We start from the raw sequence: 13,049 nt of genomic DNA, 5'->3' as shown, positions 1-13,049 counted from the left end.
CATCGGAAGACACAAAACAAATAATCATATGGATGGGAATGAGGTGGGTCTGAGCGGAGACCCAAAGCCTATCTGTAGACAGTTGTCATCATTTCACAGAAGGGTCACAAGGAAGGGATGACCCAGCCAGGGTGCAGGATAGCACCAACAAAACATACAACATTCCTCTAGTTCTTTAATGCTTCCTCCCCCCACTATCATAACCCCAATTCTACCTTACAAATCCGGCTAGACCAGAACATGTACACTGGTACAGATGAAAGCGCTCCACACAGGGAATCCAGGACAGACAACCCTCTCAGGAATAATAATGGGAGTGGAAATACCATGAAGGTAGGCGGAAGGGGGCTCAAACCCACCAGTGACTGCGGGAGAAAGATGAGGCCTTGTGCTCCTGTAAAGATTTGCAGTCTCAGAAATCCACAGGGGTGGTTCTACTCTGTCCTCTAGGATCCCTAGCAGTGGGAATCAACTCGATGCCCTGAGGTCCTGAGTTGGGTTTGGATTTTGTATTTAAGGGGACGGGATGGTACTTCCCCAGAAGTACCTCCAGAATTCTCTCATTACCCCTAATTTGCCACGTGTTGGGAATATGGCAAACCACACTGCTGTTGTTGGGGGCTATCAGGTCAATTACATCTTCAAGCAACTGCATACACACATGTGTTACAAAAGCACTAGGCACCACAGCTTTCTCAGCTGTGGTCTTTGTAGAGGGAAATGACCAGGTCTTTGTCCTGCGGAGTTATGGGGTGGTTTGAACAGCCAACCTTTCAGTTAGTTGTCAAGTACCTAACTGCTGAGTGACTAGGGTTCCCGTGACCAATCCTGGCTGCAGGGTGAGTTGGGGAAAACAAATATTTGGAAAAGACAAGTGGGATCATTGTAACCAAGTTAGGTCAATCATGCTTCATTTCCAGAAGACGGGTAGCTACCAAATATACTCAGAGTATAAGCCAACCTGAATATCAGCCGAGGCACCTGATTTTACCACAAAAACTGCATTAAAAAATGTGCTGAAAAACTTGGTTTATACTCAAGTATATACGGTAGTTATCCACACCAGAGAAAAACGTTAACAGGAGAATGGGCTGTGCAGTACACAATTACCCATACCTGCTGCAAAAGCTGATGGAACGACAAGTATCACTGTAAGTTAAGCAACTAAAAGTTTTAAAAAAAAAGATTTTATATAACAATGACTCCGTTCAAAAAAACTTCTGTAAAAAGAAAAATGAATGAAACCTACTCGATGCCTAAAGTAAAACATATTCTCGGAAAGTAGTGAAAATGCTTGATTCTGGAATATTTTTATATGGTCCAGAGCACAATATTTAAGGCCTTCTAACATGCCCTACTCTGCATCTTGGGACATTTCTAAAGGGTAAAACTTCAATACAGTGTAAGAGTGTCAATAACCAAGTGCTTTGGGGAAACAATTTGTTAAGCTTCTGTCATTTGTAACAAAACTAAATGGCTCTAAGGTGTGTCAGGATGTACTCTTTCATTAGTCAAAATACTATAGACTCAAACTGATTAGTTAAGTTAAAGCATCAACTTTTTATTCAATAAAATATCTCCAAATAATGAGTACACACCAGAGATCGCCTTATGTACAGAAGTTCTGAGAATACTGTGTGAGCCTACACTCAAGGTCTTTTTCCTCAGCCACATCCTTACTTTGCAGAATGGTCTTGCCTGGTAAGAAATGCAGATGCTTTATCATTTCACTCTTATTAATTCTAATGATTACATTTGCTAATGTAAAAGAGGAATGATTATAAAGCAAAAACTTTGAGTATTTTTAATGCCTCAGATTTATTTAGTATAACTAATGGTTATTCTTACACGTCCATTGAGAATTGAGTAAATATATATATATATTTTTTTAACTTACTAAAAGCTTTGAAATGGCTGTTATTTTTCTAAAAGTACTTGGAAAAGGTATTTGCTAAAGAGTAAATGAATAAAATTGCAATTGTAATTGAAATTGGTGAGGTATGCCGGAGAAGCAAATGTTAACTGCGCATCTGAAACAACTGACCTTGGGAGATGACAAGACCATGGTGAGGCACGTTAGTTATGGCTAGGAGAAAGCCAAACTTACCACAGTCTTTCTGAAACCCACCTCTCCAGTGAGACTGTTTCAAAGAGAAATATGATACTTATCTTTACATGCTTCAGGCCTCAAAGAGGTGGGAAGCCAAATGTATAGAGGTGTTTGCATGCGATCCACAATTTTGCAGCTCTCTTACCAAAAGAGACTCTGAAAATCTACATCACCAAAATGAAATCAAGCAGCAAATACACAGCAGGCTCGTTTCAATGTTCAAACATCCGTGTAAGTTTTTTTTTATATCAAATGTTAATGCTAAATGAAATTGTGCCAAAAGAGTCAACTAGGTTACCTGACACTCATTTTAGAAAGCACAATTACAGGAGACCGGAAAGTGAATGGAAACGGATTTTAACGTAGCTACAGGCTCATAGCTGTCCTTAAAATTTCTTGTTGATTATTTCACAGAAATTTCTTATTGGTGAATCAAATATACTCATTCACTTGTTGGTACCAGAAACTAAAACATTAAATTATGGAAGCAATACTCTAAATATACTTTTGATTTAAAAAATACAAATATGTCCAAGATACACCAAAACAGCATTTTACCTGTAAAATCCAAAGCAACAAACCTTGAGTTCTCCCTGCTATTCCATCTGACCATCTGAATTCTCAGACACAGTGCACAATCGATTTCCATACACCAAATGGGGTTTCCTCTCAATCTCTCAAATTACTACCAAGAACAGCAGCCTACATTTAAATCACGAGCTGCTCTGTCCCTTGTGGCTGCTCCACCTTAGAAACAGCAGATGGGTCTGGCTGCTAAAGCCAAGGTGGGCACTGAAGCTTGCAGCAGGCCCTTCCTTGAACAACCTGCCTGCTCCAACTCCATTAACTGGCAGGCTGGCAGCCCTCGCCCCTGCCTAAACCAAGGCAATTCTACCCAGAGGGACCCGGAATGGCAAAACAGCAGGTACATAAACCACAGTGGGGTAATCTTCCATGATTTAACAATCAGGAGACACATGTCAGTGCACACGAACAGAGAAGAGGAGGGAGAGGCCTCGGGGGGGAGGGGGGAGGAATTTTACTTTACTTGTTCCCCCTAAAAATGTAGCTAGTCGTTCTCAATCACCTTTTCAGTCTGTCCAGTAAGACTCTTTCTAATAGATCAGCCCTAGATCTGACTCCCTCATAGGAGCAGAATTTAGAATGCAGGTCAGTGTCTCCTGAAATCTACTCCTTCTTGAAGAACAAGTCAAGGGTTACCATCTTCAGCTTAGAGTCAACAAAACTCTGTCTTGCATACTCTCATGGGACTTGCATGCCTATTCCTATTTCAATCCTCTTTTCAACCCTAGCCCATTGTGTATGACAGACACAAGACTAAACGAAAACAGCGTTACTTACTGAAGGAGGCACTGGTGGTCATGGACCAAATAAACCCACACACTCAAGATCAATCCCCATCTCAGGCCCAAAACTCAGATACACACATGCACATGCACGTCTGTCATAAGAACCACAAAACAAATCAGAACAGTATATAGCTTCTAAGGCCACATTACTACTGATCAATGTCCTTCACTCACTCACTCATTCACTCGGTATAGATTGGTCCCTGACAGTTGATGACACTGTAAATCTTTATGGGACTAGAAAGCGTCATCTTTCTCCTGTGGAGCTGCTGGTGGGTTTGAACTGCTGACCCTGAGGTGAGCAGCCCCACTTGTAATCCACTATGTCATCAGGGCTCCTGATTAAGTGTCCTTAGAGTGCCGGTGCTCTGTTGTTTCTTACAGGCTATCTACCATGATCAAATGACTGATTCCACAGCAGGTAGGCTTCTCAGAGACCCTGCATTAAAAGCAAGAAGAAGATGATTCCTAAGCTCTAATTACCTGTACTGCTCACTGATGGGAACATTCTGGGAGAAATATAAAGCTGATGTCCGCGCTCTCCAGTGCCATTTCTTTGCAGGAAGGGTAGAAAGGACGCAGTCTTCTAGTTCTTCTTGGAGTAGATCCACCAGCTGTTTATGGGACCCTCCATAGAAGGCCTCAATGATGAGAATGCTCATTTGGCCCTTTCAGATTTTCACAGGTTCTAAGTAACAAGCAAAAATACCCAGCTTTTTTTCCCTCCAAATTCACATACGTGTGTATATACATATAAAAATGCTGTAATAAGTCTAAGTTATTGTAATTTGAGAAAACAGATCATTCACAGTCACATGATTTTTTTAATAAAATAAGCTTATACATTCTAAAATTATATGACATTTAAATGGATGGAAAAGGGTGGTTCTGTTGCTCCGGGTTCTATTTTCTTCAGGCCCTAAGACTACAGCTCCTTTTTTCCAGGCATCCCAGGAAGTCTCCTCCTGCTATAATCATTTCCTTCCCAGTAGGAATGGTAGGCAGCTGAACACAGTAAGCTCAGAATTTGCTTTCTCTAGAATAAGGACGGGCAAAACTTTTGAGAAGGAAAAGCCAATCCTGTCCCTCACAACAATTTTTATTTGGGAGCCATGAATATATTGTTATGAACAGATGAAATCACCGTTCTCTGAATAATATCCTTTCATTTTCCACCCATTTTATTTCAGAGCCATAAGTATGTACTCAAGGAGCCACATAAGATAAGGCTCGCAAAATAAAAATTCAAAAAGGATAAAGCTCGCAAGCTGCCATTTGCTGACCCTCCAATCTTGGATGGCCACTGAACTCTTCTCCTCCTCAAGATTTCCATTCCAATGGCCATTATGTATAGGCCCTTTCCCGTTCACACGCTTTTTGATTCTTTAACTTTTTGATTCTTTAACTCTAAGAGATAGTAACCCATCTTGAAATTCACCACCTGTCATTGACCCAGTGAATCTGTATGGAAAAGAAAGCACAATTATATCATTTTATGACACTGGTGAGAGAATTCACTTTTTATTCTCTAGTGTGGAGGACAACTTCTTGGGACACCACATCACTGTACCTTGACCATTTTTCCTGACTATCATCAGTCTCTGCCACCAAAACAGTGGAGGTAAAGATTTGTCTTGGAACCAGCAAGGTTTCTATAACCTGCTTTAAACAAGAAGCCCATGGTACGAATTAAAGCCCCTGTGAAACCTGGTCATGCTAGAATTGGCTATCAAGTGATTTTTTGTTTTGTCTTGTTTCACTGGAAGGATTTCTTTTGTAATTTGCTCAGTGGAATAAAAATACATGTGGTTAAGGTAAAACATTTGTATAAATTCAAATTATACTCTATTACCTCTAAGAAATCAGGGAGAAACATCACTCTAGGCCCAATTACTATGTTGTTCATATTTCACATGTTTGGATTTTCCCTTATGACTTAATAAATGCTACTTATTAAACAACATAATACTTTTCTTAATAATGCTCTTCCACAAAATTAGTAGTCTCAAAGACTCAATAATGCTCTTCACTAATGAAACTGCACTTCACCTTGCTCAGTCGAAGCCAAGCCAACTGACATTGCATTTCACAGCAAAAGGTCTCAAGTGGCTCTCCAAGAAATGACTGAACTGAAAGAGATCTTAGTTTCTTGATGCCTAATTGTTCCAACGAGTACTTTTCTGGAGAGAAGAAGAAAGAAATGCCTCTGTATATTTCACTTACAGACAAAATTAAGAGGAAGTGTTTCCTTTCGGTAGAAAGGCAGGAGGAACTCTGTCCATCCATGTTTGAACCTGAGCTCTGTCACCAACTAGCTATATATCTATGGTCTGGGACAAATAACCTAAACAGAGATGACAAGGCCTCAGGGGCATCTTGTGAATAAACTAAGATAATGCATGTGAGCCTAGAAGTTTGTACACGGAAATACAATATGTATTCCTTCTCTTGATTAGTCGAAACTATCCAACTTATGGAGAAAGGATACCTTAAGAGTCTCCCAGCACTGGCGGCACTACCATACTCCTTATCCACCAGAAAGATCATGACATGACACAGGGGTGTGGACACATGCCTATGAAAGGCCTCCGAATTAGCCGCTGGCATTTCAAGTACAGATGTGCAAATCCTACAGGTTTTGTGGGTAAGATGTGAGTTGAGAGACTGACTAGTCAGAGTTCAAGTTTCTTTTTCTTTTTTCCAGGCAAGCTGGAAGCCTTCTGCTCTAATAGTGTGGGGGTTCAACATGCTAATCAGCTCCCTCCAAGTTCAACAAAGTGCTAACGATTAGTCCTGCAAATGATGGAGATGGCTAAAAGTAACTAAAAGACTAGTGCAAGGCAATTTTTGAAAACTCTATCAAACATATCAACGCAGACCGAATAAAAGCAGTTTAACGTTCATTTGCTTACTGGGCCACATCGCAGATATCTGATATCATGCTTTATTTCCTCTGACCTAATCACGCGATGGGGGTAGTCCTATATATCCTTAAAAGGTCTCTAAAAGGTCTTGAATGACCTGAAATATTTCTCTGCGTGATGGAATGTGTCATAAACCACTCTAAAGAAGAGCTCAGTCATAAAACCTCAGGAAAATAGCATCCATATCAGGAGGAGGGAAAAAACGCTCTCCGATTCCTCATTACTCCACTCTTTCCCATGATGAATCGAGAGCCGCTCTCAGGCTATACATTCTACAGGTATCTCTTATGGGTCTGAATCACAAGTTATCAGCAAGCCATCAGCCACTGTGGGGGCCGTATGTGTAGGTGCTACTATCGAGTAGAGACACTCGGTAAGCAGAACTGAACACCAAGCGTGTGGGAGGTTAAAAAACAGCAAAGGGGAAGGAAACACAAAGATTATAGCTATAGTCGCCTTCCACCCCTTAATAGCTCAGTGAGAAGAGTGAAATGTACAGGTTGGAACTAGCATTTACTTGGGCATTTTCCTGGTGGCCAATGGGTGTGCCTGCACTTTGGGTATTTTTCTAAGGAAAGTAACTATGTCCTACCATCTCTGAAAACTATACTTAGTGTCTTTCATTCATGGAAATTTGTTCTGCTTGCTTTGTGGAGACAGACATATCCTGGCAGCTCCTCACTTACTTCTATTGCAACTTTTGTGGCAAGAGGAAAACGTGTTCTTTCCCGTAGTCTTCCTGAAGCACAACCTGGAAGAAAGATGATTGCCATTAAGTTTCGATATCAGATTCGAACCAAATGTCATAACAGTACATAAAAGAATGGCTCAAATTTTCGTTGTACAAGAGTTTTGTTTTGTAAGTCACTGCTTGAAACAAGTAAGTGTGAGGTTGGGACAAACAACAAAACACTTTGTTAAAAAGAACGCTTGTTTTTGGGGTGGAATATCCCAAGACATAAAGGGGAGACAACAATTTGCCCATTTTAACAGTCATGTGGAGAAACTGCAGGTGGTCTCTCAGCCTAGAGATGCTCACAAGCACAGAGGGTGAAGGCTGTGCAGGCACTTTCACGCTGCCAGCCTGGGTGGCACTGGCAGTGAAGGGTTGAACTGGTCAGTGGTGCGAGCCCACCAGCAGCTCCATGGGAGAAAGAGGAGGCTGTCTGCCCCCATCCATACTTAGAGAACCTCAGAAACCCAATCTAGGGTCATTATGAGTGGGAACTGACTCAATGGCAGTGGGTTTAGTAGAGCCCTGACCATAGGGGAGTCGCAGGAACAGAGGCTCAAGACTGAACTCAAAGTGAAAGAAGGTCTACATGAGGAGCCAGAGGCTGTGGGCAGATGTCATCACAAAAAAGGGCAGCTGCCACACACAGAGCTGAATGTCTTGTGTGGTTGCTTCAGTTTATAAAATCTGTTCAAGCTTGATCACGTGCACCACCACAAGCCTTTAAGTCCTGAAACTAACTAAACTCATCACAATCAAGGGTATGGCTCTGATTTTCCTTTAGGAAGAATCAACAGCAACAAAGACCCTTATATCTGGGAACAAATCCCAGACAGCCCCACTCCTTTTCCCACTCTACCAGGATAATGAACTATGACCTGGCAAGTAAATGGCTAATCCATGCGTGCTCACTGAAAGAGCAGATGCATTGTTATCAACTTTTAAGGTGTTTTTTTTTTTGTTTAAACAAGTAAGCTTCAGTTTTTAAAAAACCTCATTTCTTCAGCATATTTTATTCCCCAGCGATGCTAGATGAGTGAGAATCTACTGTACTATTAAAGCCTTATGAAAGCTTAATTCATTATCAATACTATGATTTAATGATACATGGTTAAATGCTAAAACATTAAATTTTGCCATTTAAAATGAGTCCAAGTGATAGCTGTGACACAGAAATTTTACATCACTTGAAATTGTACTTAAGATCACAGGAGGTCAACATGAACTCTTTAAGAATTATTTGCCTTTCAAAAAATTATATTTACAATTAAAGAGGGACACAAAGCAAAAACTACGACAGTGTTTCATGCAAGCATTTTGACCAAAGGGGGAAAAATGCCTTTAACGTCATTTTATTTAAAAATAACAATACTAGGGGAGATGACCGAGAACAAAACTAGCCTGAAACCAATGCTCTTTTTAAATTTTTTTATTAAAAGTTTTTGTCTTTGTACCTGAACTTATTTTAGGCTTGACCCAATTTCTTTATTCCCTGGGCCATGATTATTTTCAGGGTGATCTACATTTTTTTTTTTTTTGGTCTACCTTCTTGGGCATTTATACCTACTGTGACATTTGAGGGATTTTTTTGTTAACCATATAGACAAAGGAAATTCTCCATCTGCCATTGATTTATTATAAAAGATTTGCAAAGTGAGTTTTTTAAAAATAAACCTGTCACATTAGAAATCCACATTAATCATCACATATGATGCTAACATGGTTACTTACATGATTCAGATAATTTTCCAGTCAAATACCAAGGGGTCATTTTAGCTCGGAGGAATCATTGTATTCGTATATTTCATAAACACCTTGCCACGGTTAGTTGTAGGAAGGTACAGTTTTGGTGATAATGGTTTTCATCCCACACATAAGAAAAACGGACACACACACACAAAAGAAAAATGGACACTACAAGCTAATCCATACATGGGGCTTGGTATCTTCAACTTCAATTAATTGCTGGAAATATATTGTTTATTTGTCTATACGTCATATTTGGGTAGTAAAGCTTGACACAGCAAACAGCGGTGAACTTCAACACGGAAGGCTTCAAGTTGGGGAACGTGAACTTTGAGTACTATTTCCCAATATGTCATCAGAGGTTTACCTGGTATTTTCTTACTGACCCCTTTCCCCCCTTCCCTTCTGCACCTCCACCCACCCATTCCAACACACCACTTCTATTATAAAAGTCACTAATCACCCAGCCGAGTAAAACAGGGCAGTACTGAGAAAAGTTTGTGTTACCTTCCAACCCACTCACTTATTTTAATGATTCATCACGGAAACCCCACTTGTTGAAATATACCTGAAAGCTCATTAAAGAGTAAAAGAATAAGTGCGAAAAGATTTTTGCTTTCCTATAACAGAACCTCTTAAAGGTAAGTATGACGTAAAAATACACTTTGGTTGAAAAAGAAAAAAAAACTTTCCTTAAAGTAATTTGTAGTGTATTCATCAATCTCAATTTTTCTCATATAAAATATACACATATATGGATAAATAGATCCTACTAGGAGGTTATATTTTAGATTTGTCTGTTAAGAATTGGACATAGCAAATTTATTTTAAGTTCTAAAAATGTCAAATGTAACCTCTGAACACTGAGCTACAACTAGCCATCAAATGAAGAGAAGTATTTTGCGATCCTAAAACTATGTACACTGACAATGTTCTACGCAATTAAAGTTTGGCTAATAATAAAAAATGATTACAGTTTCTGAGCATCAGTTTGAACTGTAGATCATATGTAATGGGAACTAATTATTATTCCATGATATGATTATGGGATTATGATTATACAACGTAACATTTACAATATAACTTGCAATACTATGTTACTTGCTAACATTTTTAGGTCTTAGCTACTTTCAAAATGCTAATGGTGTTTAATTTCTTCAACTCTGACTTTGTTTCCTCTTATATTTAAAGAACTTATGTAGTAAAACCAAGATTTTGTATAAAGACTTAAATGCCACACTGTTATGAGACAATTTGAAGCTATTTTCAAATGTGCTTTTCCAGTTATACAATTTGCAATGACTTTTGAGAGCATGCTCCTTTCAAAATTATATTCTTATATGCAGTTTAATTTTTCCTGGCATACATTTCTCTTCTTTCTTGATTTGGGACTTCATTTCCTGCTTATAAATATTAGTCATTTACTCAATTAATTGAATTAATAAAAACTCCTGATTATAACTGGCAAGTATCAAATGCAAATTGAACAAATATTTACTGACTACTTAACATGTCCCAGGCATTATGACATCATTTACTTGTTTTCAAACATGCATAATTTCCACAAATAATCAACTATGTATTAATCACAAATTCATTATGTTACATTTTACAAAGTTATACTACATATTGTACAGGAAAATTATACCTAAGATTTTGTTTTGTGACTGAGAAGCTTACTGATTTAATTTCATTCACAAATAAAACACAAGTTCCTTTCCATTTTTCATTGCTATTAATTTCAGGAATAATTTCAAACTGTAAAAGTAGCAATGAATCAGTTCCATTGAATAGGAAAAATATTTTCAATTTGCTGACATTTTAAAATGTGGCAGCATATTTATGAATCAACAGGAAAAATTTCAACTAGAAAATCATCTCATCACTCACTTTAACTATTGCATGACCCTTGTAACATGGTCTCTGTATTACCAAACAATCTTACTCCTGCCACACCAGTCTCCATAAATCAGACACACACAATTTTTTCTAAAATGCAAATCTGACCATACAATGACAAACTCAAACGTCCCTTTTGTGAGTAGAATCGTGTCCACGAAAAATGTGTGGACGGCCTACGTCTCATACTTACGTGTGACCTTATTTGCAAATAGGGTCATTGTAGATATAATCAAGTTCCAATGAGGGTTAACTACTTGGTTAAGCTGGATACTAACCTGACAGGACATGTCCTTGTGGGAAGAGATGAAGAGACACAGGCGTCAAGGAGAAGGCACCCAATGAAGTGGTACTTCTACGACTGAAGGAACGTCAAGGATTGCCAACAACCACCAAGAGGATGGAGAGAGAAAAGGAATAGATAAATCTCCAGAAGCAGCAACTACAGACAACTGAAGTTTGGACCTCTGGGTTCTAAAGTGTGTGAGAATACATATACCCAGTCTGTGATCATTGATTAGAGCATCTATAGGAAAGGGAGATAACCTCTCATGTTTTATCACCTAAGGAAAAATTGAGCACCTGGCACATATTAATTAAGACCTTCATTTTCTGGCCCCTTGCTTCCTGTTCACTAAAGCTTCACATCTTCCCCCACTTCAACCTTGTGCCCACTTTCCCGGTCCAAGCACCCAGTACTAACACTCACCTGGCTGGTTGCTACATCGCTGACTTCACAGTTCTATCTCTTCAGCTTCTGGCAAGCTTTGCTTCGAGGTTCACCTAGTAAACTTTTCTTAAAATTTCTGCCCATGAATCCCCAAATCTGTGAAACCTTTACATGAGTTCCTCTCCACTCTGAACAGTGTCACTATACTAGTACTTGTTTCACTCAATCCCCGTGTCCTGTCCACAACGTTGATAAGGCAGGGAAAATCATATTATTTTCCTGAGGACTACCCCAGAATCTGCTGTGGGACGGATGTCACTAAGTTGTTATGGAGCTGATTGAAAAATCAGGGGGAGCAGGAAGTTGATTCTTCCCTTAAAGGAACACTGCTTCCACTTTACTCATGTTCTGAGCAAAAGGGGTCAGCAGCATGATGCCTGTCATGAGCGAGTCCTCATGATTCCTCACCAAAACTGAGTGCCAAGTATACCTGAAACTTATTTTATTATGGTGTGTTCTTTCCAAGAGTGTTATACTGTCCTATTTTTCAGGAAAAAAATATGTGGATTTAAGAAAATATGTACAACTGTGTTCATCTGAATCTACTGATACAGATAGAAGTAGCAATCTTACAGAAATGAAAGAAACAGCATAAACAATCCGATTCTAGGACAAAGAAAGGTACATAGCCTAAAAGAATATCTGTGAGACCCATAAATTTTTAAAATCACCTGCCGTTTTTTGTTTGATCTACAACAATCTTAGTCAATTCCCTCACCATCAATCTAGATATCTCATTCCACATTTAGTAATTAGACTTTTATTAAGCAACCAAGAAAGAAAAAGAGCATTTTAAAGTACTTTCCGTGAACAATTATTCATATTATAAAAGTTTTACAAGATGAATAATATATTTGCTTTCCCAAGATGGCATGTCCTCAAGCCTTCCGCCTTCTTGAAATGGGATGAAAACAGGATCAGCGGGAGGGGCAGGGGTTTCTGGGCTCCTTGACCCATTTAGTCAGAGAGACAGAGGAGAAGTCAGGCACCTCACCAAAGGATCAGTGAAAGAATGCTGACAGCTTTGCTCAATCCCTTTCCTTTCATAAAGGAATAAATGGAGACTAGTAGAGGAAGGTCTACTCATATGAGATTATTTAATATCTGTATCTTCCGCTGGGTGTTAAGTTTCAAGATGGTTGTAACCTGATCTGCCTTGCTTACCACCATGTCCCTACCACTTAGAAAAACACAACGTTGTTTTTCTAAACAAATAATAGATGTGTGTTGCGTCAATAAACTATAAAATCCTTTAATATTTAACTTTCCAATATCTTTCTCATCCAGCCAAAGTCTTTTACTAGCAGCCTCTAAGAATCACACCTTACTCCCACTTACTACTATTTCTTTCCAAAGACAGAGTTTGCTGCAAAGAGTATCCCACTGTCTGAACCGAACAGGTGGAATCTTCCTGCATTCAGAATGTCACACCTTATTCTGAAGAAAACAATTCTGCCAACAACCCTGGCTCAGGAAGTTAAAAGCCATGTTTTGCACCATGGGAAACTTCCTTTTTCACTTGACCGGGTTCTATGTA

The 13,049-nt window shown here is 39.1% G+C and overlaps 1 protein-coding gene across 13 annotated transcripts in view; it reads right to left on the bottom strand.

Moving 5' to 3' along the window:
- QTMAN (queuosine-tRNA mannosyltransferase) overlaps positions 1-13,049 on the bottom strand; it is a 459,649-nt gene that overhangs the window by 300,058 nt on the left and 146,542 nt on the right. For 10 of the 13 annotated variants that reach the window (XM_075529859.1, XM_075529854.1, XM_075529862.1 and 7 more), the window contains 2 exons: positions 7,091-7,155; positions 3,964-4,168 (listed from right to left, as the gene is read on the bottom strand). In XM_075529859.1, coding sequence (XP_075385974.1) covers positions 3,964-4,142 — 179 coding nt within the window. In that variant the 5' untranslated portion in view covers positions 4,143-4,168; positions 7,091-7,155. Of the gene's footprint in view, positions 1-3,963; positions 4,169-7,090; positions 7,156-11,060; positions 11,123-13,049 lie in introns of those variants that run through there. The other 3 variants (XM_075529860.1, XM_075529861.1, XM_075529853.1) reach the window with 3 other exon arrangements.

The sequence above is a fragment of the Tenrec ecaudatus genome, chromosome 13 (genome assembly GCF_050624435.1).
Source record: "Tenrec ecaudatus isolate mTenEca1 chromosome 13, mTenEca1.hap1, whole genome shotgun sequence".
Taxonomy (NCBI): Eukaryota; Metazoa; Chordata; class Mammalia; order Afrosoricida; family Tenrecidae; genus Tenrec; species Tenrec ecaudatus.
Note: the sequence above shows the minus strand (reverse complement) of the source record. Positions and strands in the feature narration are given on the sequence as shown.